This window comes from Aulostomus chinensis, chromosome 10 (genome assembly GCF_037954235.1).
Source record: "Aulostomus chinensis isolate RoL2024-O1b breed Wild chromosome 10, RoL_Achi_v1.0, whole genome shotgun sequence".
In the NCBI taxonomy this organism is placed as follows: domain Eukaryota; kingdom Metazoa; phylum Chordata; class Actinopteri; order Syngnathiformes; family Aulostomidae; genus Aulostomus; species Aulostomus chinensis.
In genome coordinates this window covers 7,334,271-7,358,964 of record NC_141329.1, presented here as the reverse complement: position 1 = coordinate 7,358,964, position 24,694 = coordinate 7,334,271, and the positions used below count along the sequence as shown (strand labels likewise).

General features: G+C 40.7%; 3 protein-coding genes, 1 long non-coding RNA gene and 2 other non-coding genes across 10 annotated transcripts; 2 read left to right on the top strand and 4 right to left on the bottom strand.

Moving 5' to 3' along the window:
- Position 1: 1 nt before the first annotated feature.
- On the top strand, positions 2-7,330 carry LOC147254242 (phosphorylase b kinase gamma catalytic chain, skeletal muscle/heart isoform-like). The gene is made up of 10 exons (XM_086215835.1): positions 2-303; positions 1,526-1,666; positions 2,499-2,677; positions 2,836-2,890; positions 2,993-3,058; positions 3,164-3,327; positions 4,493-4,583; positions 4,992-5,145; positions 5,410-5,535; positions 6,168-7,330. Exons 2-10 carry the CDS (start codon positions 1,584-1,586, stop codon positions 6,432-6,434), a joined length of 1,185 nt encoding a protein of 394 aa, XP_086071961.1. The 5' UTR covers positions 2-303; positions 1,526-1,583; the 3' UTR covers positions 6,435-7,330.
- LOC147254239 (uncharacterized) lies at positions 6,958-8,983 on the bottom strand. Of its 3 annotated transcripts, XR_015118136.1 has the most exons (5): positions 8,688-8,975; positions 8,211-8,351; positions 7,788-7,839; positions 7,453-7,522; positions 7,235-7,371 (listed from the first exon to the last, which is right to left on the bottom strand). It is a non-coding gene; the product is annotated as an uncharacterized LOC147254239 (long non-coding RNA). The 3 variants fall into 3 exon arrangements; XR_015118135.1 differs by having other exon boundaries at positions 6,958-7,371; positions 7,453-7,839; positions 8,688-8,983; XR_015118134.1 differs by lacking the exon at positions 7,235-7,371 and having other exon boundaries at positions 7,378-7,839; positions 8,688-8,915.
- LOC147254241 (small nucleolar RNA SNORA15) lies at positions 7,599-7,733 on the bottom strand. The gene has a single exon (XR_015118344.1). It is a non-coding gene; the product is annotated as a small nucleolar RNA SNORA15 (small nucleolar RNA).
- LOC147254240 (small nucleolar RNA SNORA15) lies at positions 8,040-8,176 on the bottom strand. The gene has a single exon (XR_015118343.1). It is a non-coding gene; the product is annotated as a small nucleolar RNA SNORA15 (small nucleolar RNA).
- psph (phosphoserine phosphatase) lies at positions 8,283-12,898 on the top strand. Of its 3 annotated transcripts, none has more exons than XM_086215838.1 (6): positions 8,283-8,382; positions 10,649-10,792; positions 10,902-11,036; positions 11,965-12,110; positions 12,191-12,339; positions 12,423-12,898. In XM_086215838.1, exons 2-6 carry the CDS (start codon positions 10,653-10,655, stop codon positions 12,531-12,533), a joined length of 681 nt encoding a protein of 226 aa, XP_086071964.1. In that variant the 5' UTR covers positions 8,283-8,382; positions 10,649-10,652; the 3' UTR covers positions 12,534-12,898. The 3 variants fall into 3 exon arrangements, with proteins under 3 accessions (XP_086071964.1, XP_086071963.1, XP_086071965.1); XM_086215837.1 differs by lacking the exon at positions 8,283-8,382 and adding an exon at positions 9,715-9,869; XM_086215839.1 differs by lacking the exon at positions 8,283-8,382 and adding an exon at positions 9,887-9,962.
- On the bottom strand, positions 12,896-19,791 carry LOC147254237 (protein NipSnap homolog 2-like). The gene is made up of 10 exons (XM_086215836.1): positions 19,659-19,791; positions 18,971-19,110; positions 18,845-18,890; positions 18,419-18,513; positions 18,022-18,092; positions 17,782-17,922; positions 16,082-16,113; positions 14,362-14,456; positions 14,036-14,119; positions 12,896-13,846 (listed from the first exon to the last, which is right to left on the bottom strand). Exons 1-10 carry the CDS (start codon positions 19,742-19,744, stop codon positions 13,782-13,784), a joined length of 855 nt encoding a protein of 284 aa, XP_086071962.1. The 5' UTR covers positions 19,745-19,791; the 3' UTR covers positions 12,896-13,781.
- Between the last annotated feature and the right edge of the window lie 4,903 nt (positions 19,792-24,694).

Here is a 24,694-nt window from a genome sequence, read left to right as displayed (position 1 = left end):
TGCAGACGCAATGTAGGCCAGCCTTGACTCTAAATGTCTGGGTGAGAGCAGAGCAGCCGGGTGATATTTCAGGGATCAGTTGGGTCTGCTTTTTGTGCAGACACGCGTTCAGAGAGTGCTGCTCCTTTAGAAGCAACCATTTATTTTTGGCATCTGACATTAGAGCTCTCCATTCGTAATGGCAGCGGCACCGATAAGCCGCGACAGCTCCGGAGTTCTGATCGTCCTCTTCCACCTTGTGAGACTCCACGAGTTTTAATGATGGATAACCTTCACGCGCGGGGCTGACCGGGTCCGGACACGGTGAGTGACCGAGCGGATTCTACCGCTATTGTTTCGCGTTACTGTAATTAACTCACAGATCGCATAATGACCGGGGGGATACTGCCACCATAACTGCGGCGGAAAGTCTTAAAGGTTCGGCTGCTGTCAGAATCGTAAGTGCGACAGAGCTAGGTTATTTTACTGCGAATGCACAGGAAAGTGACGGCTACTGTTTTTTTTTAAATTTTATTTTGCAATGGCGTCTAAACAGACTCGATATATAAAAAAAAATATTTAATGCTTTAAATTGAACGCTCTGGAGTACGAAGATAATCGACCGAAGCTACTTTTGCACAGAAATCACAAGTGCAGGTGTGTTAACAGAAGTTAACGTGTCTTAACTTACACGCTTCTAAAGGAAAAATCGAAGACATGTTTTCATCACAATGTGATAAATCTATCCCTTCGATACTTAAATTTTTATTGTATATTTCATTTTAGTTAATGTTTCCTGTCAGAACTGAGCTGCGCATGAATGTCGTGGGCTATCAGTCTGCACGGTCAGGTCCAACTCTTTTATTATCCCTGGAGGAAATTATTTAAAAGATTTAATATGCACCACGGTCCACAAATACACGCAGGGCTTGCGTGCGTGAGTATTGGGCCTGGGGCAAAATGATTTCAATAGCCCCCTGTCCCCACCCCATTTAATGGAGGAAAACATGAAGAGAAGATCATTTTTATTTTACACATAGTGACATTTCTGATTCACGCCGGATTTAATTCCTGGTGTAATTGAGATCTGAAAAGGATCTAAGAAGCTCTGAACCCATGTGCTTTCCTCCTGTGTTAATGTTCATATTACAGATCAGACTTGAACCAGACAGGGTAGAAGAGGTAGTGACCTGCTGGTCCTTCTATGTCAGCTGTTGACTCAAATTATTTAGGGGGTCCTTGTCTGGATGTCTGCTCTTTTCAGTTTCAAGGTGATGCATCTATTAGACTTTGAAAGGTCAACTGTAAGATGGAGCTGAAGACGATGGCGGGGTTTGTGGTATGAGGGGCATGAATTTCTGTGAATTTCCCTGCAAAATCAATCTGAATCCACCCAATAGATGGGGAGATACCTCAAGACTGAATATATTACAAGTGTGTGTGATTGGGTCATAAATCTGCTTCCTTCCCTGATTGTCACTAAAGTTGCTAAAGAAAAGAAGGAAGAAGAAAAAAAACATTTGACACAAACTGTTTCTGCCAATAGTGTGTTGTAATCAGAGAGCAGTTGTGTTGCCTTGGTGGTGAACCAGCATCCCTCCATCATGACCAAAGAGGAGGAAATTCCCGACTGGGTGGGAGCCCAGGAGTTCTATGACAAGTATGAACCCAAGGAGATTCTGGGACGGTATGTTCATAAAACACATCACATGATAAAAAGAAATCCTTTCACGAACACATTCACTGAACAGAAAAGTCCCACTGAAGCTGTTTTTAGTCCATGTGGTTGGAAAAAATTATTTTACTTTTTTTTTTTTTTTTTTGCAGTTCAGAATCCGTCATTTTAATTCACTGACAGTTGAAATGGATGTGAGTAGTTTCCTGGAAATCCCTAACAAATGCCAGCAGTGCCAGGACCAGCTCATTGTCATTCCCCACCAGCTGTCAGACGGTGGTGCTGTTATATAAGCCACAGTGTCGCTGCATTCACGAACTTCAGCATTTCTGGGACAAAGGTTTAGTGTTCAGAGTTGGCCTCCGTGGTCAGGTTACGCAATTTCACTCCCTTTCCCCGTACATGCAGGTCATGAGGTCACCGGATGTGTGGACGGTGTGCTAGTATTCTTAATAAGGCTCGGTCTGGTCCACAAATGGAGGAGGGAAGTTCAGCTTTGTTTCCTCTGATGTTTCAGTGTCTGCAGGGAATTATTTGTTTGATTGAACAGATATAAAACCAGTGGTGCGCATGAATAAGTCATTAATTAACATGGATGAGACACTGTCCACACAAACAATACTGTGAAAAATCCACAGGAAACGGGAGGAACTGTAGAATAAAGTTACTTGTCCAATAATCGGATTCATTTGGAGCGGTAACATCTATCATCTAAAAAACAAACTATTTTCTCATCTGACTTTTATTCCGCTGTGTAAAGCACACAAACACACCAACAGCTGTACAAACACATCATTCTGAAGAAAGCTCTTTGGTAAGACAGCTTCTTCTCGTCCTCCTAAAGGGGGGTGAGCAGCGTGGTCCGTCGCTGCATTGACAAGAGAACAACTGAGGAATATGCGGTGAAGATCATTGACATCACTCCCTCGGACAGAATGACCCCCCAGGAGATTGAGGAAATCCGAGAGGCGACAGAGAAGGAGATTGATATCCTCAAGAAAGTCTGCGGACAGGACAACATCAGTAAGCGCATTTTTGAATTGAAGCAACTTTATTTAACTGTTGTTCCATTGACCTGCGGAGAGGTCTGTCGGGGCAAGTGCTGGTCCTTCATATCTACTGATTCACATGGAGCACAACTATGTGTCTCACTAAAAGTTCCTAAAATGTCTCCACTGCAGTACAGCTGAAAGACTGCTATGAGTCCAACGCCTTCTTCTTCCTAATTTTTGACCTGTGAGTCTGCACAACAGAATAGACACACAAAAGAATAAATTTGTGCATAAAACCATTTCACAAATACTCTGAACTTTGAGTTGACCCATTTCTGTCAACCAGGATGAAGAGGGGCGAACTGTTTGACTACCTCACAGAGAAAGTTACTCTGAGTGAGAAGGAAACCAGGTCAGCAAGCATAATTGATCCCCTTTTTCCAGGCTTTGTAGTTCCTCACAAACCAGTCAGTGCTCACACTTCTTTATAGACCCCAGATTTGTATGTTGGTTACAGGATGATCATGCGTGCTCTGCTGGAGGTGGTCCAGTTCCTCCATGCACAGAATATCGTCCACCGGGATCTGAAGCCTGAGAACATCCTGTTAGATGATGAGATGAACATCAAACTCACCGACTTTGGCTTCGCAGTGCAACTCCAATCAGGACAGAAGCTAAAAGGTCAGTGGAAACTTGAACTGAAATCAACCAAGAATCTATGCATTTTGGTGGGGGGGGGGGGGGGGGCATAGAGGTCATATGTTAAAGAAACACACCATCTGTTTGGAAAATGCTCTTATTCCCGTCCTTCCCAGAGCTAGACAACAAGAGTCTGTCCTCAGTGTGTGTAGTAGGGAGCTGAGACCCTCAAAGACCGTCTGAATGCCAGTTAGCTTAGCGCGATGAATTGATCTTCCTCCGTTTAGAAAACCCTGAAATAGTTTAGCCCTCTGCTCCTTCTTAAAATCTGAGTTGATGAACCCATCTAGATTCACTTACCAAAGCTATTGTTGTTGAGTTGACAAACATCTAAATATGGAAAAAGGAGGTTTTAGTTCAGCCTTTTCACATGAAGACCTGCCCGAATAAAGTTGCTGTTTATGACCTACAGTACCAGTACAGCAGCTGCTTGCGGGCAGAGGAGAATATGATTCTGGTTGCACAACATGAGGCTACAAAGGTTAAGCTGCAACAAGACACTCAGATCTATTTGCTGTACTCTCAATTACTGAGAGTAGATTGACCTTTACGTGGACTCCTCGGAGGGTATTAGGGATCGTATTCACAAAACTTCCAAGTACGAAGATTGATGAAATTCTAAGAAAATTATTTGTATTATGGTATTTTCTAAGTTAGGACAAGATCCTGGGAAAGATGGATCTTATTTCCTACACCCTCAAGCGAGCTCCTTCTTTTGGGAGAAAGGAGGAGTTTTAAAAGGCTTATGAGTTTCTTAAGCGCAGAGAGTTAGTTATTAACTAATAGAAATGCTGTGATGGACAAAATAAATCAGGGGTCATCTTTGTGGTCCATTGCATTAGAGAGACACTCACATGTCCCACCCAATGTACTGACAGCAGAAATTTTAAAATTGTGCAACTGTGAAAGTACAACAATGCGTAACCTTCCATCAAGACATTGATTGCAGAATGACAGCATTTCCACAGTCTCACATTATGATGCTATTCAATTAATTTGCGCAAGCTATCTACACTCATTAATATTGAACAAAATACGAACATCTTCTGCATGTGGAATAAATATAACCCTAAAAGTCCCCCATCTTCCTAAGACATATGCTCTGTTGGAATAGTTAAAGCTTTTGTTGTGACCATCTCTAATGCAGAAGTGTGTGGGACTCCTGGTTATCTGGCTCCTGAGATCATCGAGTGCTCCATGGACGCAGGACACGCAGGATACGGAACCGCTGCGGACATGTGCGTGCTCAGAGACAAACATCGCACGTGACAGACAGAAGTCAGATGCTTTGACCGAACTATAGAGGCAGCAGTGAAGCCTGTTGAAAATACTGACTAATAACTGTACATAACATAACAATACAATTTTATTATGGCATATTAGGATGGCATGTCGACACTACAGGAACAAAGATCGATACAGTGTGGTAAAAAAAAAAAAAACACAATATATTGCTCTATTGATTGTATTGTACACCCATTGAAATTAGCTTGTTTGCCATCCTCTAAACATTTAATTCATTTTTTTATGTTTATTTTATTTTGGATTGGATCTGACACCAACTCGTCAGTCGCCGATGAGTGGCAGATATGAAAGCTCCTGTGAACAGACTGTGAACTTTATTCTTCTCGGGTTTATACTTGCAGATGGAGCTCAGGAGTGATCATGTACACGCTTCTTGCCGGCTCTCCACCCTTCTGGCACAGGAAACAGATGCTGATGCTGCGTATGATCTTGGCAGGGACATATGACTTCTCGTCTCCAGAATGGGAAGATCGCTCAGACACAGTTAAAGATTTGGTGAGCCGTTTTGTAGCCACTTTCTGTGTTTTGGTCATGTTTTTAATGCCAATACATCAAATTACAAAGTAATCGTGAAACGTTAAAGGTATTGTGAAGTTGAAATTCCATCCATCCGTCCATTTTCTATACCGCTTATCCATTAAGGGTTGCGGAGGGGCCAGAGCCTATTCCAGCTGACATTGGCCGAGAGGCGGGGTTCACCCTGGGTGGGTTCAAGTTGAAATTAGACAATACAACTTTTTCTGCCTGTGGTTTACTCAGATCTCCCGGATGCTGGTGGTAGATCCTCTTCAGCGTTACACAGTTCAAGATGCTCTCAACCATCCCTTCTTCTCCCAGTACAAGGTAGACGAAGTCAGGCAGTTCAGTCCGTACAGGCGATTCAAGGTGAGACCATCGCCATCCTCAGACATATACACGCAATATGGATGTTACAACTTCTTCCCAACGTTCCAATGTATTGTAATTTAAAAATGTACATATACACAAAAAGCAAACAGACATCAGTTTGAGTCTGTTGGAAACAGTTCAGAGCTTATTTCTTCGAATGAAATCACTCCAATATGTCATAACTGAGAGTCCGTTGAGACATGAGTGAAGACATTATAGACGCTGCACAGGCGCATTTCAGCTTAGCCGCTCAGTCAGTTGGCTACGCATAGAATCAGTAGTATGCAGATAAATTAAATATATATTTAATATATATACTAAACACCTAAGGAATTTTTTGTCTTATTTTGATTTAAAACAAACTCATTGTATGACTGTGTGGTAGGCGAGGTTTCAATCATAAAATTTCTGGTGTACACCATGTCTACCACATGAGGTGCCTATTAATTAACTCCAGGATTTAGACACGTTTTTACCTCTCAAATACCATGAATCGTCCATGACTCTCCATAAAATCATGATATTCGTACATTCTCAAAAACATCTGTTTATTTGGGAAAAATAAATCAAGATATATACATCAAAATGTATCGTAATATATTTGACCTTGACTAAACTCTGTCCATCAGGTCATCTGCATGACTGTGCTCGCAACAATGCGAATATACTGCAACTACCGCAGAGCCAAGCCTGTCACCAAGGACGTGATCAAGAGCGACCCGTACGCTGTTAAACCCATTCGCAAGCTCATCGACGCATGTGCGTTCAAGATTTACGGCCACTGGGTCAAGAAGGGCCAAACTCAGAACAGAGCAGCACTTTTCGAGAACACTCCCAAGGCTATCCTGCTGTCGATAGCTGCGGAGGCGGATGAACCCATCCAACACATCTGGTAACTCTTAACCGACTTCTGTCTGACAATGTGGATGTAAGTTTTTCTTCAAGGTGGAGAACTTGTTTCCTTTGAAAAGTTGAATTTGGTCTCTTATGTTTTACCTCAGGAACTGCATTGTGGTAAACCAGACCTGAACAGCAATACCACTGACACATTTTACCTTTACTTAGAGTAAATTTACTGGTGTAAGATAGAAGTTCAGTTTTTGTATGCCTCTGCACCACAAACTGAGCCAGTAGCCACCTCATGTTATCAAGAAAACAGTACTGCTCCCATGTGCAAGATGGGCACTTGTGTCCCCTTGTATCTTTTAGTGAATTGGAACTTTTAAGTTATTTATAAGTAGTCAAGTGTGATGTCATGTGTTTCACTTGCTTGAAATGCAAAGATACTTAAAGCTTAATAATGCTCACATGATCCATGTTACAGTTTTTTCTATCAGTTATAACACCCTGGAGGTTCTTATTTCTTTTGAACGGTAAAGTGTTGACTAAACATCCAAAGTGCACACACACACACACACACACACTGTAACAAGAACGGTCAGCCTGCATACTTGAAAATACTTGGATGTACTGTGTGGCTGTTTAATCACTGAGAGGGATGCGATATACTGAACTGACAAAAAGCTTCATGGGAAGGTCGTGAAAGCACGATTGAATTGATTGTCATGGATTTATTTATTACAAATTTGCATTAGAGCCTTATTTGTGTAATAAATGTATTAGATGATTGAAATTGTACTGTCTAAACTGTATTTGTTTGTTTGTGGAAGCTTCTTCAATCTTAATAAAAAAAAAAAAACTCCAAAGAAAAAGACTGATTGTCAACAGCATCCAAAGTTTATTAGGAGGAGAAAGCTGCACTCTTAATATTCACACCATCTTTCAAGTCCTCATGGAAAACTGCTATTTGTTGCACTGCTTTCCATCTCTCCTCTGCAGACAAAAGTGAAAAACACCAGGTTTACCAAAACAAAGTGCACCAATAATCCTGATATTTCATTGTCTTGCTCTTACCGCATGTGAAAGTCATTCTTCCATTGGATAGCTTTCCCAAATACCTGCTACACATTGACCACTGGTCCCCCTGAAACATGTAGCAGGCAATATTAAACCAGAAGCATCAGGATTATTGCAGAGCAGTTTTCAGCTTTAGTGTGTAGAACTGTACTCATTCCTGTACAGGTGGAGTGAGGTTGAGGGCAACACGCCAGTCACTAAACAGAAATGAGACAAGACTCTTGCATGGTGTCTGACTGTCTCTACCACAGGTGAGGTGGAACAGAATTCTGCCATGCCTCACTGGGAGTGCAGAGCTGATCTAACGATGTTATTGTGTGTGCAAATATTACCATCCTTAGTCTTTTCAGGTCAGGATCTCCATGAATAGGCACCCTTCATTTCCTGGAATAAATAAGAACATAAAAAAGGTTATGTAACAGTTTAGTTAAATCAAAGATTTACGGTTTTATGGGTTCTCACGTTCTTAAAATGTGATGACATTTAAACTTTGCCAGAGAGAATCCTGTGCGAGCCAACATATCCCGCCATCATATTTCTTTAATGGTTAAATATTATTTGTCATTCCAATTACATAAGCAGGTTACTGTATTCACTCTGACATAAGAATGAGCTGGGTGATAAAAGCTGCTTTCCTGTTTAAGTCAGTATGTGAAAACTAATTTAGCATGGTGTCTGACTGTACTTACTACTTAAAGAGTAAGACAGAATTCGGCCATGCATCCAAATGCATGTTGTGATAATTAAATAGTTACCATTTCATGTGCCGACTTGAAGAGTTGGCACGATGACGTCAGTTTTTTTTTTCTATAGCCCCTTTGCCACATGAAGGGCTGAAGAGGAATCCTCCGCTGTTAGCATGTTGAAGGCCAGTCCATCTGAAGAGTCGTCTGATGCTGTTGGGACAAGAGCAACAGTCGTTTAAGTGTGAGCATACTAGCTAGCATAAACTGAGCGAATTCAGACTGTAGCTTGAATTCATCTTAAATGTCGATGCCTTGCTTGGACTGCAACATAAACTAGACGGTGAAAATAAACATTAGAAAAAAAATCTAGTAAAAACATTAGAGAAGTATTTAATAAAGTAGAAGCTAACTTAAGAAGGATTCCAACACCGCCTCTGCATGTGTCGCACGACATGCTCTCAGGCTAAAAGCTAGCACGTGTTCAAAGGCAAACCGACGTCTCCTAGTTGGATTATGAATTTACATCCACCAGAAACTGAAACTCACGGTTTTTAGGTGCGTTCCTTTCAGACAAATCATAATAGTATGGAGCTGCATTTTCTGTTCACGATTGTTCGTAAATTCTGCTGTTCCACCGGAGTTGGTGGTGATAAAGGGAGGGTCGGTAAGTAGTCGGACAAGTACAGTGTTGTCTGATTGGCTGGTGTATACGCCAATCTTCACCCTAAACCAATCAGGTAGCTGGCATCCACTGTGGCGGCTTCTTCATCTTCTTCTTCTTCTTCTGCTTCTTCTTCTTCTTCTTCTTCTTCTTCTTGTCTGTGGAGGCAATTTATGTATTACCGCTGCACTCTGAGATGGAATGTATAGTAAAAACGTCTATTACTGCATCAACATTGAGGGTTGTCTGGACAACTGGATTTGAAAATGTCACTAAAGTAGATTAAATGGGCTTTAAAACAGATAATATAATTTTTTAAAAAATGACAACAAAAACGGCTCCAAAATGGGTAAATATGAAAAAAATGAAGTACGCCACAAATGACGGCAAATAGAAAAGAAATAAGGATGAATAAATAAATAATAACAAAAACAAATCGATTGCAGGAAGACTGAAATGAACACCTTTTTGTTGGGATTTAGCCTGGAGGTTAAATGATAATTTCGTTCTGTTTGATCGTTTTGGGAAATCTTATAACTTAAGTGACTTCAGTTAATATGGAAGTGTTCCTCAGCCAGAAAATCATGAGCATTAAATATAAAATGCACACACATACACCGTGTTTCTAAGTTTCGGAAAAAAAACATTTGAATAGACAAAGGGGCCATTTTCAAATACTGCATTATTGGGAATATATACAGTTTTCATTGGCAGCATCATCGTGGCTCCTGGCCAGATCCATCCATCTCTGTAAGTAGAGAAATGAGCCACTACACAGCGCGAACATGTTCTTCCGGATGTGAGTAAGAGGGGGGGGGGGGTTGATTATGCGACTGTGGAAGTTTCCGGCAATACATTTTGTGCAATAAGAACAGCTTTATCAGAAATGTGTCAAGATGAGAAAATGTTGATGACGTCAGGGAAGTGTAAGGGGGCGGTCTCTCGCCGGCTTCGTTCTGATTGGTCCGGCACCCGCTCTTCTTCTTCGCTGAGCCAGTTAATGTTTTGCTAATGCTGAAGCTGAAGCTGAAGCTGCTGCAAGTGCCTTACCAACGCTGCCCTCATCAGTAAGTACGAGCGGATAACCCGCGTCTTCTAAAACCGTTTTCTAACCTGGGAACCTGGTCCTGCAGGCGGAGTCTTTCCGCACGCAGGGCAGCGTAAGTCAGTGCGAATAGCGTTAATAACTAGCAAATATGACAGCTTACAACCCTCTTCAACAGATGCATTTAAAGTCTCTTTTTTTTTTTTTTTGCATTATCATCTTGTTCAGCGTGTGACACCAGATAAGTAGAAGCTAGAGTTATGACCAAGTTATGTCGCTCCTAAGTGTGTCTTCTGCCTGCCGGCTCCCTGCTACAGGGTCTCGATAATGAGTGAGTGTGTGTGTATGTCCTGGGGTGACGCAACTCCCGTAGATGATGTCCACTAAGGCTTCTCGTATGTTTTGTTTAGGCTGGCTGCTTTATATAACACTATTTTGACACACATGACCGAGCCGGGTCACGTGTTTATTCAAGTTGAGTCCTGTCGATGCAGAAACGTAAACATGGATATTTGAGTCAATGGAAGTATTTGATGCTTCACTGGTTATAAGACATCCACTGCATTCAAGGCTTAGTTAGACAAAGAGTTACTGCAGCTGCTGGTCGTAACTGGCTCGGGGCCCTGCAAAACAACTATTAGATTTACGCTCAGATGACTTCCGAATGTTGCCACTCTTGTCTCATTAGGATTCTCCTGAAATCAGTGCTATCAGAGCGCCCTTGAAATGCCATTTCAGCTTTTTCTCTTTTTCTTATTTCGTGTGTGTGTGTCTCTCTCATGTGAATTCTGATTTTCTCAGCACCATGACCACACTGTCACAGACTAAGGAGCTCTTCCGAAGAGCAGACGCGGTGTGTTTCGATGTGGACAGCACAGTCATCAAAGAAGAGGGCATTGATGAACTTGCCAAATTCTGTGGTGTTGGGGATGCAGTCACTGAAATGTATGTGTGCACTTACTGGTAGCCAAAAGATTTGCTGGGGTAATGTTCAAGAGGAGTGTCCTTTTTTTTAAAAAAAAAATTTTTACACTTTTTTATTTGTGTATTTCAGGACTCGTAAAGCTATGGGTGGCTCGGTGACATTCAAAACAGCCCTGACTGATCGACTCTCCATCATTAGATGCTCCAGAGAACAAGTGAACAAACTGATCACAGATCACCCACCGCAGCTGACTCCAGGGATCAGGTAGACCAGAAGTTTGACTCTTCATGTGCATTAGTCATTCCATACAAAGCAAAACCTGGTGCCTCAGTTACTCCAGATTCACTCCTCTTCTTAAAGGCTGTCAGTGTGTCTGTCCATCAAACGTGTGTAAATCTGAGAAACCGGTCTGACAAGTCACTTACTGTTGAACATACTTGACTCCTAAAGGCAGCATTGTTGGATCTGAAGATTCTATAAATAAGCCTTCAAGAAGACACCAAAGTACTGTGTTTGGGATTATGCTCCAGCGGTGAAATGCATGTCTAGAAGCATAAAATGGGCTTTTTAATGTAGTTCATAAGTGCAGTGGAACACATTTAAAGTGAAGTTTTATTTTTTTCAGCTTTTTTGTGACTATTTTGACTTTATTTCAGGTGGATGCTACACACACGAGATTGGGTTTATCAATATTTTCTTAGGGATCACCTTTAAAACTAAATATTATTTTGAAAAAAATCAAATTTGCTTTTTCTTCGACTGATATTGTAATTGTTTATGATTTGTGATGTTAGTGGACAATTGTACATTGTCATTTTCCTTGACTGCAAAAAATCTGCAAGTGATAATGATCTGCTTTTACATGAATCTGTATCAAACAACACGCTTTGTCTGCTGAATCTGATGGGCAGGGAATTTTTAACCATTATGTCATTTCATCACACAAGTAGCCTTTATCAAATATTCTACAATTTGACAACTGCAGTGGGCCATGGTGAAATTTCCCTTATATGTACAGCTCCTGGGATGTAGCATGGTTAGAGGAAGAAGCCATTAAATGTTCACAAAGATCCATTCAATATGGTGAAAACCGCTCTGCCTACCGAACTTCTCTTCCTGTTAGCAGCGTGATTTCTGTGACACAACATTCATGCATCAAAGTTGTTTTGTTAATGGCCTTGTGTCTATCCAGGGAGCTTGTGGATCGCCTCCACCAGCGCAATATAAAGGTGTTCCTCATCTCCGGTGGCTTCCGCTGCATCGTTGAACACGTGGCCACTCAGCTCAACATTCCTCTACATCACGTCTTCGCCAACAGACTCAAGTTCTACTTCAACGGTTAGTTAGTGTGACTTTTCTTGAATAAAATCTTTGTTCTGCTGCCACATTCTCCAAAGCAGCTGTCTCTTGTGATTCAGGAGAGTACGCTGGCTTCGATGAGAGTCAGCCCACAGCCGAGAGTGGCGGAAAAGGAAAGGTCATCAGCATGCTGAAGGAACAATATGGCTTCAAGACTGTGGTGATGATTGGAGACGGCGCCACCGATCTAGAGGCCTGCCCTCCTGCTGTAAGTGGTACTTCTGTCACACTGGTTTACACATTCACACTTGATGGATGAAACATGATTGGTGCATTTCTTTCCCCTTCCAGAGTGCATTTATCGGATTTGGTGGCAACGTCATCAGGCCGCAGGTTAAAGAGATGTCTCTGTGGTACGTCACAAGTTTTGGAGAGCTGCTGAAGGAACTGGAGAAGATCTAAAGATGCCACAAGAGCACTGTTACTAATTTTATATTTGCACCCAACGGGTGTGCCCCCTGATTTTTTTTTTCCAGTGCACATTTCCCTTGTTGTCAATAGATTTTTATAATTAATCAAAATGTTTACAATAGTGAGACCAATTTTATCTTCAAGGGGGGTGTTCCCGTTATGATTTTTATATTAGAAGAAATTTAAGAAAAACAGTCATGTGAAAGTTAGATTTGAGTGTTTTTGCACTTACAGCGTCAGATTTTAGGTACGCTAATACAACGCCGGCATATAATGGCACGTGCAATGAGCAATTGAAACGTCATGTAACTGAGTCCTGAAAAGAACATCAGAATTAAACACGTTGTCAAAAATGTCGCTTGAATTGCTTTAATCTGAGTTCTTGTCCTTCCCTCTCGAAACAAAGACAAGATAAACATGCTTCCTTTGACAATAAAATTTCATATAACAATACGCAGCAGCATAACTGCCCAAATAACATGTGGTTTTAGAGTGATCATAGAGGTTTATGTCCAACAAAAAGAGGATTTAAAAACAGTTTTTAAAACCAGGCATGCTGTCTTCACAAGAACAAAGATACAATCACAGCAACAAGAAACATTACCATGATAGGAAAACCAAAAACCATTCACATTGAGCAAATGAAAGGAAAAAAGAATATTGATTTATAATCCACCTCAAATACATCAAATTGAGGTTAACATTTTCCACCACCTTGTACACTTTGTAACAGAAGTACAGTTCTCATGATTAGAGTTTCTCAGTTCGCTCAGCGGTGGCATAGCTCACAAAGTGCTATTTCTCAAAAAAAACAACAAACCCATACTATTCCAAATGTATATTAAATAAACAGCCACTCATTGCACAGTGAGCAGTATCTACACAGCTGCTCCTTTATTTTCAAGTAACTTTGGTTCAACCTAAACGTAGAGAGGCGCTCTCTATGGAGTGTGAATGTGGCACTGGACTTAATAGGACCATTACAATGTTAAAGTCGGTCGAATTTACTTGCCTCTCTTCCAAATCTGACAAAAGAAAAATGTCCTTGAAAGCTGTTTGTAGTTTTCATGGAGCTGTCCAGGTGACGTTCTCAAATAATGCAAAGACCAGGAAAGAGATGGGACATTGTTTTGGCAGAACTGAAGGGTCAAATCTTGATACTGACGCTCTGGCAGGATTTAAAATTCAATAGAAGTAAAAGGGAGGCATTTGAATTTCAGGTTATCGAGGAGTTTCTTTTCACTGCAGCGGTGAAGCTTTTGTAGGGATCATAATTCTGGAATCCATATGTTGAATCAGAGGAACTGTAGAAAGGTGCAAGCAAAAGAAGTTTCAGAAACGATTGTCTTTCTTCACACAGGTCAAAGTCTTTTCATATAGATTTCAGCAAGAAAGTTTGAAAGGGACTAAGAATTTCAATTTCCTGTTACACAAGAGGAAAACGTGGGAAAGAAGTCCAATGTTTCACAGGTTTGCTTCTTATTTTTGCTCACCTGTATAATACACCACCTCATGCCAGCCTTCCTCCTGCCACGCACCGTTCCTCGTGTCTTCTCTGGACTGAAGGTCTTTGTAGGCTGCAACCAACAAACCACACTCAACTAATGATTGCATTCATTTTGACAGATCTGAAGACAAGTAACTGCCCTGGTTCACTGTTGAAACAATTAGAGCAGCTTTGAATACCTAAATCATATCAGCAAATACACCAAACCAACATTCTCACAAACACTAAGAGCGAGAACAAGTCAGTAAAATGAATAATGAATAATTAAATAATTAAATTCAATTTCAGCAGGAAGTTAGAGTGTGATTTTACCCCAGAGGTGATGAACCATGTAGAGGTTGCCAATCTGAGAGAAGAATCCTCCCACAGCTTCTCTGTTGTGCTGGCGGTATCCGATGGCCCTGGCCCTGCAGACAAGAACCACGCCGGTCACAATGCCTGCATCACCGAGCAAGTTCAAGGACAGCTATGAGGTAGCTGACATGATGCGCCCAAACAAACAGTCCCGGTGAAAGGTGTCACAAAGGTGGTTATCAACTTATTTCATAAACCCAGCTTTGACTAATCTTCACCTGCTCTGCAGTGATTTTGCCGAACTGGTTTAGTTACCATGGTGACATATCCTGCTGAAATGAGCTGTTTGATACTGAAAATAACGGGATGATATTCATCCTCTAATCATGTGATCCAGTTCTCTGATTTATGCCATGAACAAAGATCTGGCGCGTGTGCAAAGAGGAATGCCAACATCTTATTTACTCCAGACCATTTTTTGATTCAATACTCAACATTGTTAATTTTATTACTTTCATTACTGGCCAGTTACATGAGACACAAGTAGGCTGGTGGGAGTGGAATGTTTTACATCCATTAAATCGCCCCAAAGCAAACACGCACCTTTTCAAATCCTAATAACTTGACTTGAAAAATATTCATTCACTGTTCAACTGCTCTCTTGTTTCGTAAAAGCATGTTGTTGCTGTAGCTGAGGAGGGGTTTCAGCCCCTGCGGGATTCCTACGTCTTCTTAAGTCAAATTCAATTACCTTTAAAGTATTTTCAAAGGTACCTTACAGCTGTGGTCTACAAAGAACCCTCAACTGACACTGATTTCAAATGCGACAGGTTTTTTTTCTATGGTGTTCCTCAGGGTTTTTGTGACTCAATGCAGTAGTTTAGAAAGATCTTCCACTGTTTCTATTGATCAAATTTTCAATAATTTTCTGCGTAACAAATGATAAAACCCCCAAAATTGTTGCAACAAGTTACGAGACATTACTGCACGTGGTAATACCCACTTCTATCCCAAACTAAACGTTCAGTATTGAAGAGAAGCCTCAACACATCAGTTTTTGGGGTTGAGTCTTAAATTTCAGACAATGTACTGCTGACTTGCTTCATTAGAACAACCACTGGTACACACACAACTGGAGAAAAGAACTAGTTCTGAGAATACGTGTTCTGGTCTTGGAACGATCCGTCACTCAGCGACAAATATTTAACTCACACATAGGAGGGAGCGAAATGATGAGAAGTTACATGAAATTTGAGTCCCATTTCCATATATAGAAACTGCACAATGCATGAATCATGACTACTTTGATAACTCGAAGTGTGACAGAGGGAGCAACAGTTGAGAGCGAGGTGAAACTTTGGAAACTACCAACAGCGAGGTAAAACGCAGCTGTGATTGCAGAACGTGTTTATATGTAACCGGGTAAAATAAAAAGATAAAACGGGGGGAAAAAAAAACTGGTTGAACGAGTACAACAAAACACACCAATGGGAGTGTGCAGAAAGTCAACATGTCCACGACTGATCTGTGTTGTCAGCCAGAGGAGCCGATCTCTCCAGGTTCATTATTATCCTGAATTATTTGTGGTGAAACCACAGTTGAATTTGAATCCTGGCTTGAGCGCATGTTAAATAGCGCTTCAAAATAGTTCCTCTCTGCGGACTAATTAATTAATGGAGGCGTGATGGGACATGGCTCGTGTGCGCTGTGATCACAGTTTGAATTCATGCTTCCTTACCAGTAATTACCCCACTCGATCATGGTTCCTGGCTGCAGGAGAGAAAACAAGATTACTTATTGCAATGAAACATCATTCGGTGCTTTTTCCAAACAAGATGATATCCAAACACCCTTCCCTCTCCTTTCTAGAGAAAATGTTGTAAATAAATTGCAGACTCGTAGCGCTGGTGTTTTTTCTTACTGCAAAGATGAGCTGTAATAACAACAACTATGTCCTAAGCCTTCTTCAATCATTCGCTGGTGATTAAAACAAACAAACGCGCTGCTAAGACTTAATCTTAGCTGGGAGATGTAATACCCTGAATTCATCTTCTCTCACAGGGAATAAGAGAGTTTTGTTTGTCAGATTAATCTGCAGGAGCTGGCCCAGCGAGTCTGAGGCATGACAAAGACTGATTTATACTTTTTACTTGTTATCAAGGTAAAACTCATGTTTATAGATAGATAATGTCATCCAAAGTCCAGAAAAACCCACTGATAGGTTTTTTTTTCCAATGACAAGTAACCATTTCGGTGCTCGTTGCGAAACCTCATCTGAATGTTCTCAATGACTTTGGCTCAGAAACCTTTGAGTGCACAAATGTGGCGGCTGCAGGGCTTCACTGTACATGAAGCTCCACAGTCAGAAAGCACGAAGGTGGTTGGCGATCAACCAATATGCCGAGCACACAAGGTCACTACACATCCTCCGTTCTGAGAGGGTGGAGATTATTCAGAGGTTACAGAATCATGCATGTGACTACAACCATAATGGGGAAGAGAGACGTTCTCCATCAAGCAAGGGCGCTCTCAGGAAGACGTGATGATGATACACCGAGCAGGACAGCCGGCCATCCAACTTCTGTTTTGATACAAAGGTAAACTGAACAACAGTGCACGCGTTGGGTACGTAGTCCATGATTTGCAATTTGGAGTGTTTGTTTTTTCTTCTTCTTCTCATTTGAGGAGTGAACTAGATCACGTTAGCTAATTATGATGAGCAAATCCTCATCATGTCCAGCATGTGGGCTAAACGTTACATTTCAGTACGGGGTTGTGACCCAAGTCCTGAATTTTTCATGACCTGAAATCAACCTGGGTTGACTTGGTTTGAACTGACAAAAGAATGGTTGAACTTTGGTCATATGACCCAGCCCTGGCCCTCTTCAAGGTGAGGAAGAGGAAGTATGGATCACTTTCGGTTCAGGACATATTTTCAAATTACATCACGCAGGCTTACTAGGTGTGAAGCCGCAATGGCGAGAGCTGAAAGAGAGAGAACACGCAGGACTTTTGAAGCAACACAGTATCTTTCAAAAGCTGCTTCCTCATGTCTGTGTCAGATTAATGTTCCTCTGCCTCACTGCTGGAAGCCACAAGGACAGAAAAGAAGCTTGCACTGACGTTCTGATGACTGTCCTGCCTGGAAAGTTGCAAAAGTTTATCCAGTAAGTCACTTAAATGTCAGCAGTTATGCAAATGACAGAAGAGTGGCAGTTGTTCACGAGGACCCTCCTCCACTCCACTGCTGTGTGATATGTGACACCTAGTGGTGACGTCTGATACATCAGTCCGAATCAGTGTTTAGATTAATACCAAAGGAGTGTGAAACTTTTCACATCGGCCCAGATCTATCTTCAGCACAGGTCTCGCAGCTGCTAACAGCCAACACCTGTAGAGCTGCATGTAACAAAGATAAACAGCTGCTTTAGTACTCACCCTGAGCTGGTAGGACCTGAGCTCATAGATGTTTGGACCCTCTCTGGGGACCGGCTCGTTCCAAAAACTGAACTCCAGCAGAAGCTGGTTCCTGCGAGACAACAGCATCTTCCCCCTCTCCTTCCTGTACTCTGTGAACTCCTACCAGAGGATGGACGTGAATCAATAGCTTTACTGACACTGTAGTTAAAGGAATTAAATAAGGGCGATCCCTACAAGATGAATGTGAAGGGCGTTTACCTTATTCTGCCTTAGCTTGTTCATCACCTCTGTCAGAGCTGGGTAACCTCCTCTGTAACGCCACAGATGAACTACAGAAGAAAGCAGTGCAATGTCACTTTAAACACAAAGATGTCAGTCTTATAAATTCTTAAAATTGTTGTCTTGACTGACATTTTTACAGAAAATCTGGACAAGACAATGACGGAGTAATCACTAACGAATCTGCATTAAAAGTTAACATCAGGTATACAAGTCAACTGGATAAAATGTGTGTGCTGCAACTTAAAACATATTGCTGGTTACTGGTACACGAGTGTGTCCGTCAATAGAGAGTAAATGCTTGCAGATTTGCGAGACTGCAGATTATGGACTCGCTAGACCGCATAAAGCTGTGTGTTGACGTTTGTAATCCTACCAGCCTGGTCTTGTTCTCCATACCAGGTATTCCAAGTGCCCACCAGCTCACAGGGGTAGTACTTATCAGCATGGATGGAGGGCAAAACATCTTCACTGTGACGAAGGAGACAGTTCCACTCATTAATAATAACTTACACTTCATTCACGGATGACTATAGTTTTAGAACGTCATATTTGTCTAGTCTAACATAACGGAACCCCAATTAACCCCTCAAACTGCAAGAACATCCAGACATCTTTGGTATGAGTGAAGTCTGTAGAAGTCACGCCCGAGTGTCAGTCAGCTCACAGGAATAGACTGCTGTGAATTCTAATGGCACAACACTCCAGTCTCACATTTCCACTACTGCTGGCAGCACCTCAGCAGAACTACAGGTTAACAACATTCGGCATGTTTTGGGCAATTATGTTAAATAACACTTACCAGAGTTTGTTGTATGCATCCAGGCACTCTGGCTTGACATTATGGACTGGAAAAAAAAGATGTGTACTTAATACATGATTTTAGGAGAGATAATTCATGAGTGCAAATCTTGTAAAATAAACTTACACTGAATTTTGTACAGGTTACTCTCCTCATTTTTGGTAAGTAGGTTTGAATGTGCATCTTTTCTGGGATCAACTTTCCTCACAAACAGTGATTTGAACCAGCTGTCTTCTCTCTTTTTGCTGTTTGACGTTGCAACCCCCCTGGAAACAGACATAAAACACCTACTGACCAGTGTCTTTCAGGAGCAGCTGCCTAATCTTGATGCTCTACCTTAAAAGACTAGCTCACTTATTATCGATGATAAACAAAGTAATGGCATGTCAGACCCTCTGGTGAATGTAGGACACACGCAGTAATCATGAAGAACATGCGATACTCGTGATCTGAGTGTGTCTCTGTTTTCACACACCTCAGACCTGGGCAGATAGTGACATTTTGCAATAAAGTACCAAATTGACCTTGAGCATTTGACAAGTTCCCCAACGTAAGAACAAAAAAACCCCACCTTTCACTCTCAGCATCAAACATACGTAAAGTAACCCTTGCGAATCGTAGAGTAACCCTGTCAAAGGTGATGGGTTTCCAGTAGTTTAGTTAATGCTGGAGGCTACTGGACACTGGCTAGCACATACAAGGGCTAGCTTGCCCACGCTCATCATAGCCAATGCAGACATCTCTTATTAAAAATCTAACATGTTCTGAATTAAAGCCTAAACAGGAGAAACATGCACACTGATTACTAGCCGACCTGCTCCAGACGACCAGGTGTCCGGCAGAGCGGGCCCTGCCCTGACCCAAGCTGCTGCTAACTCTCTGAAGGACTCCGGTCGCCATCTTCACCAGACATGAACACCGAGCAGGAGCTGTTCCCAGGTGTGACCACCAGGTGGCGGTGTAGTACCGCAGCGCCCGCATAGAATCGTGTAGAAGTATGATGGCGTTCGCAGTGATACGAATCGAAACAGAGAAACAAGTAAACAAGCAGAACACTTTAAAAAACAATTGAAATGCACAAAATCCTATACATTAATAGAGAAAATTACTATAAATATATTTTGTTGACGTGCACTAATAAAATAAGTAAGTGCAAATATTGTACATCCAAGTCAATAATCAATTTTTCACATTGGAACAAATTACATTTCACTCATTTAATTTTGTCACGGAGTGTAAAATATACAAGGTTTATAGACTGAAAATGGTTCTGTTTAATATACACATGCTAATAGATACACAGCCAGGACATCTGACTCTTACTTTTCTTAATTAAACAGTGTGTTTCTCCACCTAATCTACATATAAAGTGTCATCAGAAAACTTTTGTTGTGGTTTGTCGTGATATAAATAAAATGGAATTTTACTGAATCAATTAGACCACTGCTTAATATGTCCTCTATGAAGTGGCATATTATTTATTGAATGTAGAGGACTGCAGCTTAACCAGATATACCGTTGTGAAAGTAAAATATCATATAGGATACAAAAAGCATGTGGAATACTTCCATTCAATGGTATGATGAAGCCATAAAAGTCTTATCCAAATATTTCAGTTTGCAGAAAGCATTAAGATTTTGGACAAAGCAAGTCCAGTGAGTTTAATATAATGATACTTTGACACAGTCAAAGGTGCAGGGAAAATCTAGACTTTTAGCTGTTACTACACAAAATAAATTATACAAATCTGTGTATTTTAGGCATTATGGACAGGAACTTTGATAGGAAGAGTCCTCAACAACCTCAACACTTGTATGTCCCAGTGCAGACGTCATGTAAATTAACAACAATGTAACATTGGTCTACAAGTCCAACGTGAAAATATAGCAGTATGTTCATAAATAAAAAACACATTGTGGTTGAATTCCAATCAGCTGCTTCAGTCTCAGGGTCCTGGTGTCACTGTCATGGTGTCATGGCAACAAAGCTATTCTGAAGTGACACTAATGTTACTGTGACAAATCAATACATCTGATAAACATATTTACAGTTTTCATGAAACTTCATGTGTACAGTCTCAGTCAGCTTCCCAAAAATTTGACACCAGTCAGACAGGTGGGGGAGCTGTAAGTCAATGCATCATCAATCAACAGCACTGGTAGGGACCCCAATGCACTGAAGCCTAGGTATACTAAATTACTCCATTTTTAAAATGATATGGAGATCATCAAACTCTCCAGTGACAAAAAAGAAACCAAACTATAGCTCAAGGATCCAGTTGCATGAACCATATGATGTATGATCAAGTCATGAGAGATTGTAGGAGAAGTTTGCTATCAAGGTTCCTCATGCGAACTCTGAACTGCAGAAAACTAGTTTCAGGAACAATATGTCTTGCAGTCATTCCTCTGTGGGATTTTAATTACACTTTCATTATACTGTCTGTTATCGCGTCCGCCACTGAGGTTATTTTTTTCTCCCGTGTCCGCTGGTTTGCCTATCAGCATGATGACGTAAAAATTACACAGCCGATCTACATCAAATTTGGCAGATGGATGGCGCACAAGCCAAGTAGGACCCATTAAATTTGGGGCAGATCCAGGAGTTTTTTTTTCTCCTTTCTTTGACATTGGGAGATAAGACTTTTTCATTAATTTCAGAGGAAGTGATCAAGGGTAGGATATCCCTGATGACAGCAGAGGAGGCCGAAACATTGGCATATTTTCATCAATGGCCAAAGTAAATTGGTGAAACCGAAGATCTGTCTTTGACTTCCTCAACTTGTTAAGTGCTACCCATACATCTTTGGATATCTGGAATTTATTTTTGGAGTTTTACATAATAGAAAGACTTTTTTTTCCCCCTGGGAAGATGTGTTTCACTCCTCCACTGCAACCTGCTAAAAATCTATCAGCCTTGGGTGAGGTCCGTGCTCTAAGTAGGGTCTCCTCTAGTATCTATTAAATCGAATTGTTTTACTGTGAATCTGATGATTGTACTGTGTATTATCTACTTGTGATCTTGTGTACATACATTAAGTACAAATATTTTTAGTTTAACAAATGCACAATGACCCAAATGCATGGGAAAAATGCAAAATGCTAAAACACACGATAGAACAAATAAACACACAAATGTGCAAATGAATGAATGAATAATTAAATGTAGGAACTAAACTGTCTTACCAACTAAATGACTGAGTGGCTAATATCAGTTTTTGCTGAATAATAGTAGCAGTAGCTGACATTAATATTTTGTTGGTTAAGTATTTTATCAACATACCAAAATCCAGAGCCCTCCAAAAGTAATCCTGAGATACATATAAAGTGAACCTTCAACATTTTTTTTTCTGATCTCCATTTTGTTGGTTTTATCTTCAACACTGGAGTTTGACATTGGACCAGTTTTTGTTTTTGACGTGAGCCTGATTTTCAATTTCAACTAAAGTTTTAAAATCGGCCCACTGTCGAGTCTGTCTGACATCATGCCCTTAAGCTCAGGTACAGATATAAAAGGATGATAGAAGCAGGTGCTGCGCCCCGTGGGTCAGTCTCACCTTAAACTCCTGAAATAAAGATTCATTGTTTTTCTCTGTCATGGGGCGTTCAGGAAGAGCATATGAAACCTTTGTTTTCAGTTGTGCATGGGTGATGGAGAGGGTGTTGGGGCTGCAACCATGGAAGAATTCAACACAGTTCAGATTGATTTATTATTTGACAGAGTGACTATGAAGCTAACAGGGACCACATTGCCAAAGCCTACTTGGCTTTCAGAGAAACACTACTTACCACCAGTGGAATTCAGAAACTATGGATGGATTTGTTTTAAGTTCAAAGACATGAATCACTAGGGAGTATTTTGTCAGTGAAACATTTTTGAATAAAAAAAAAAAAGCGAGATGTGGTCATGTCTGGGAATTCAAAGTATGATTGTATCCACCATTTTGCTTTTTCATTTTTATCAAGGTGGCTTATTTTGGGTAAGAACATCTATTTAACATCATTTAGTTTCACGAGTTCAAACACCTCACCAACAGCCATAAAATGACAGCTCCTACAATGTCACCATTAATTGGAGTGGTCTGATCAGTGTAGTTGGACATGGAAATGTTTCACAAAGAGCACATTTTATTCAAGGAAAAAGTGAGGTCAGCCTATTACAAACAGCTCCAGTTTCACTGCTCCTGAAGTACATACTGTATATTGCACTTTCATAACTTGTATAGTCAAAAGAGTTTTGCAGGGAGTTATCACAATGTTGAATCACCTTTTGAATTGCTATGTACCTGCTTTTTACATCAAGCACAAACCAATTTTATGCCTTGCATAAATGAAAGTACTCTCTCAGACCAAGTAAGCCATAGCATGTCATGTTTTGCCAATTACTGTATATTCCAGTTACTTTCATTAGCACATAACCTGCCTGAGAACCCTCAGGGTTCAAAACTAGTGTTCAGGCCTTTTTTTCCCTTTACATGCACCACCTCCATTACTACCAAATACTAAGCTAAGAACCTCAGCTATTAAAATTTACATTTTCCTTTGTTATATGATTGATGCACAAGATTACAGTTCTGTTTTATCATGTTTTTATGTTTATTCTGCGAATTCCATGAGTGACACCAACGGCCGGAGTCAAATTCCCTGTATGTGGTGAACATACTTGGCCAATTAAACTGATTCTGATTCTGATTCTGATTCTGATTTCATTCACCTTGCCATCATGCAGTTCCGTCCATCCATCCATCCATTAACTTCCTAAATGTTTACAAGGTATTCAACAGTAGCTTATGATCTCTGTCAATAAAGAGAGTTGGAACAGCGTTAAAACCTATCAGCCTAAAAATGAAGCACGAAAGTGCTTGCCAAAGCCAAAGACATGTTTGCCAAAATCATCCTGCTAAACTATTCCTATCTCAACAATTGAGAAAATGTCTGATCATGTAATATGGACTGAGATTTCAGAGATATGCTGGCATGTGAACCTTTTTTTAATAAAACAAACCTAACTATAAGGTTGCAATATTTTTTTTCATTTGACCCCAGCAGAACAACCTAGCCTTTTTCTTTTTCTCCCGTTTCATAGTTGTAAGCTGATTTCTTTGTATTTATAAGTGATTTCAATGTCCGCTAATGTCGAGTGTGTACTCCATGACTTCTAATCAGCCCTTTTTCATTGGATAGCAGTTTTACAGTTTTGCTCATTTTTTTTATTCCTATAGTACAAGGTCATGTTGTTATGGGTGGTTTGCTTCACTGTAGCTCTACAGTCATTTAGAGTATTCTCAAGTTTCACTTTTGGATACGATAACTTTCTCTAAACCAAGTCTCAGAGAAGAACAGCTGCAAAAACAGCTCATATGAAGCCTCTGCAAATGCACCAGAAAACCATGATTGCCATTTATCAGAGAATTGAAATATTTAAAAAGGGGGTCTTTCCTAAACTCTCTGGAACCCTCATGGCTAAACCCCCACCCCAGTATCTTATGTCTAGTGTGTCTTGGGTGGATCTTCTGCAAATCTCCAAGCCAAATTATTATATTAGATTACATATTTTTATTGTCCACTCCTGTGGAGATTTGTTCTTGGCTTCACAGAAAAATTGACTTACAAATTTCTCAGACATACACACACTAAACACATGATCTACCATGAGTAGAGGAGATGAGTAGAGTACATTGAATACGACTGTAATAATAAACAGTTGATCCTTTCCTTTATTATTTATTTAAACTGCTTGAGTCCGCCTATAGTTCTTGCTTCCCCTGCCCTTCAACCCACCTCCACTTCTGTTCAAGGCAGAAATATTGTGCCGCTGTCATGCCACACCATTTGCATAAAAGGCGATGAT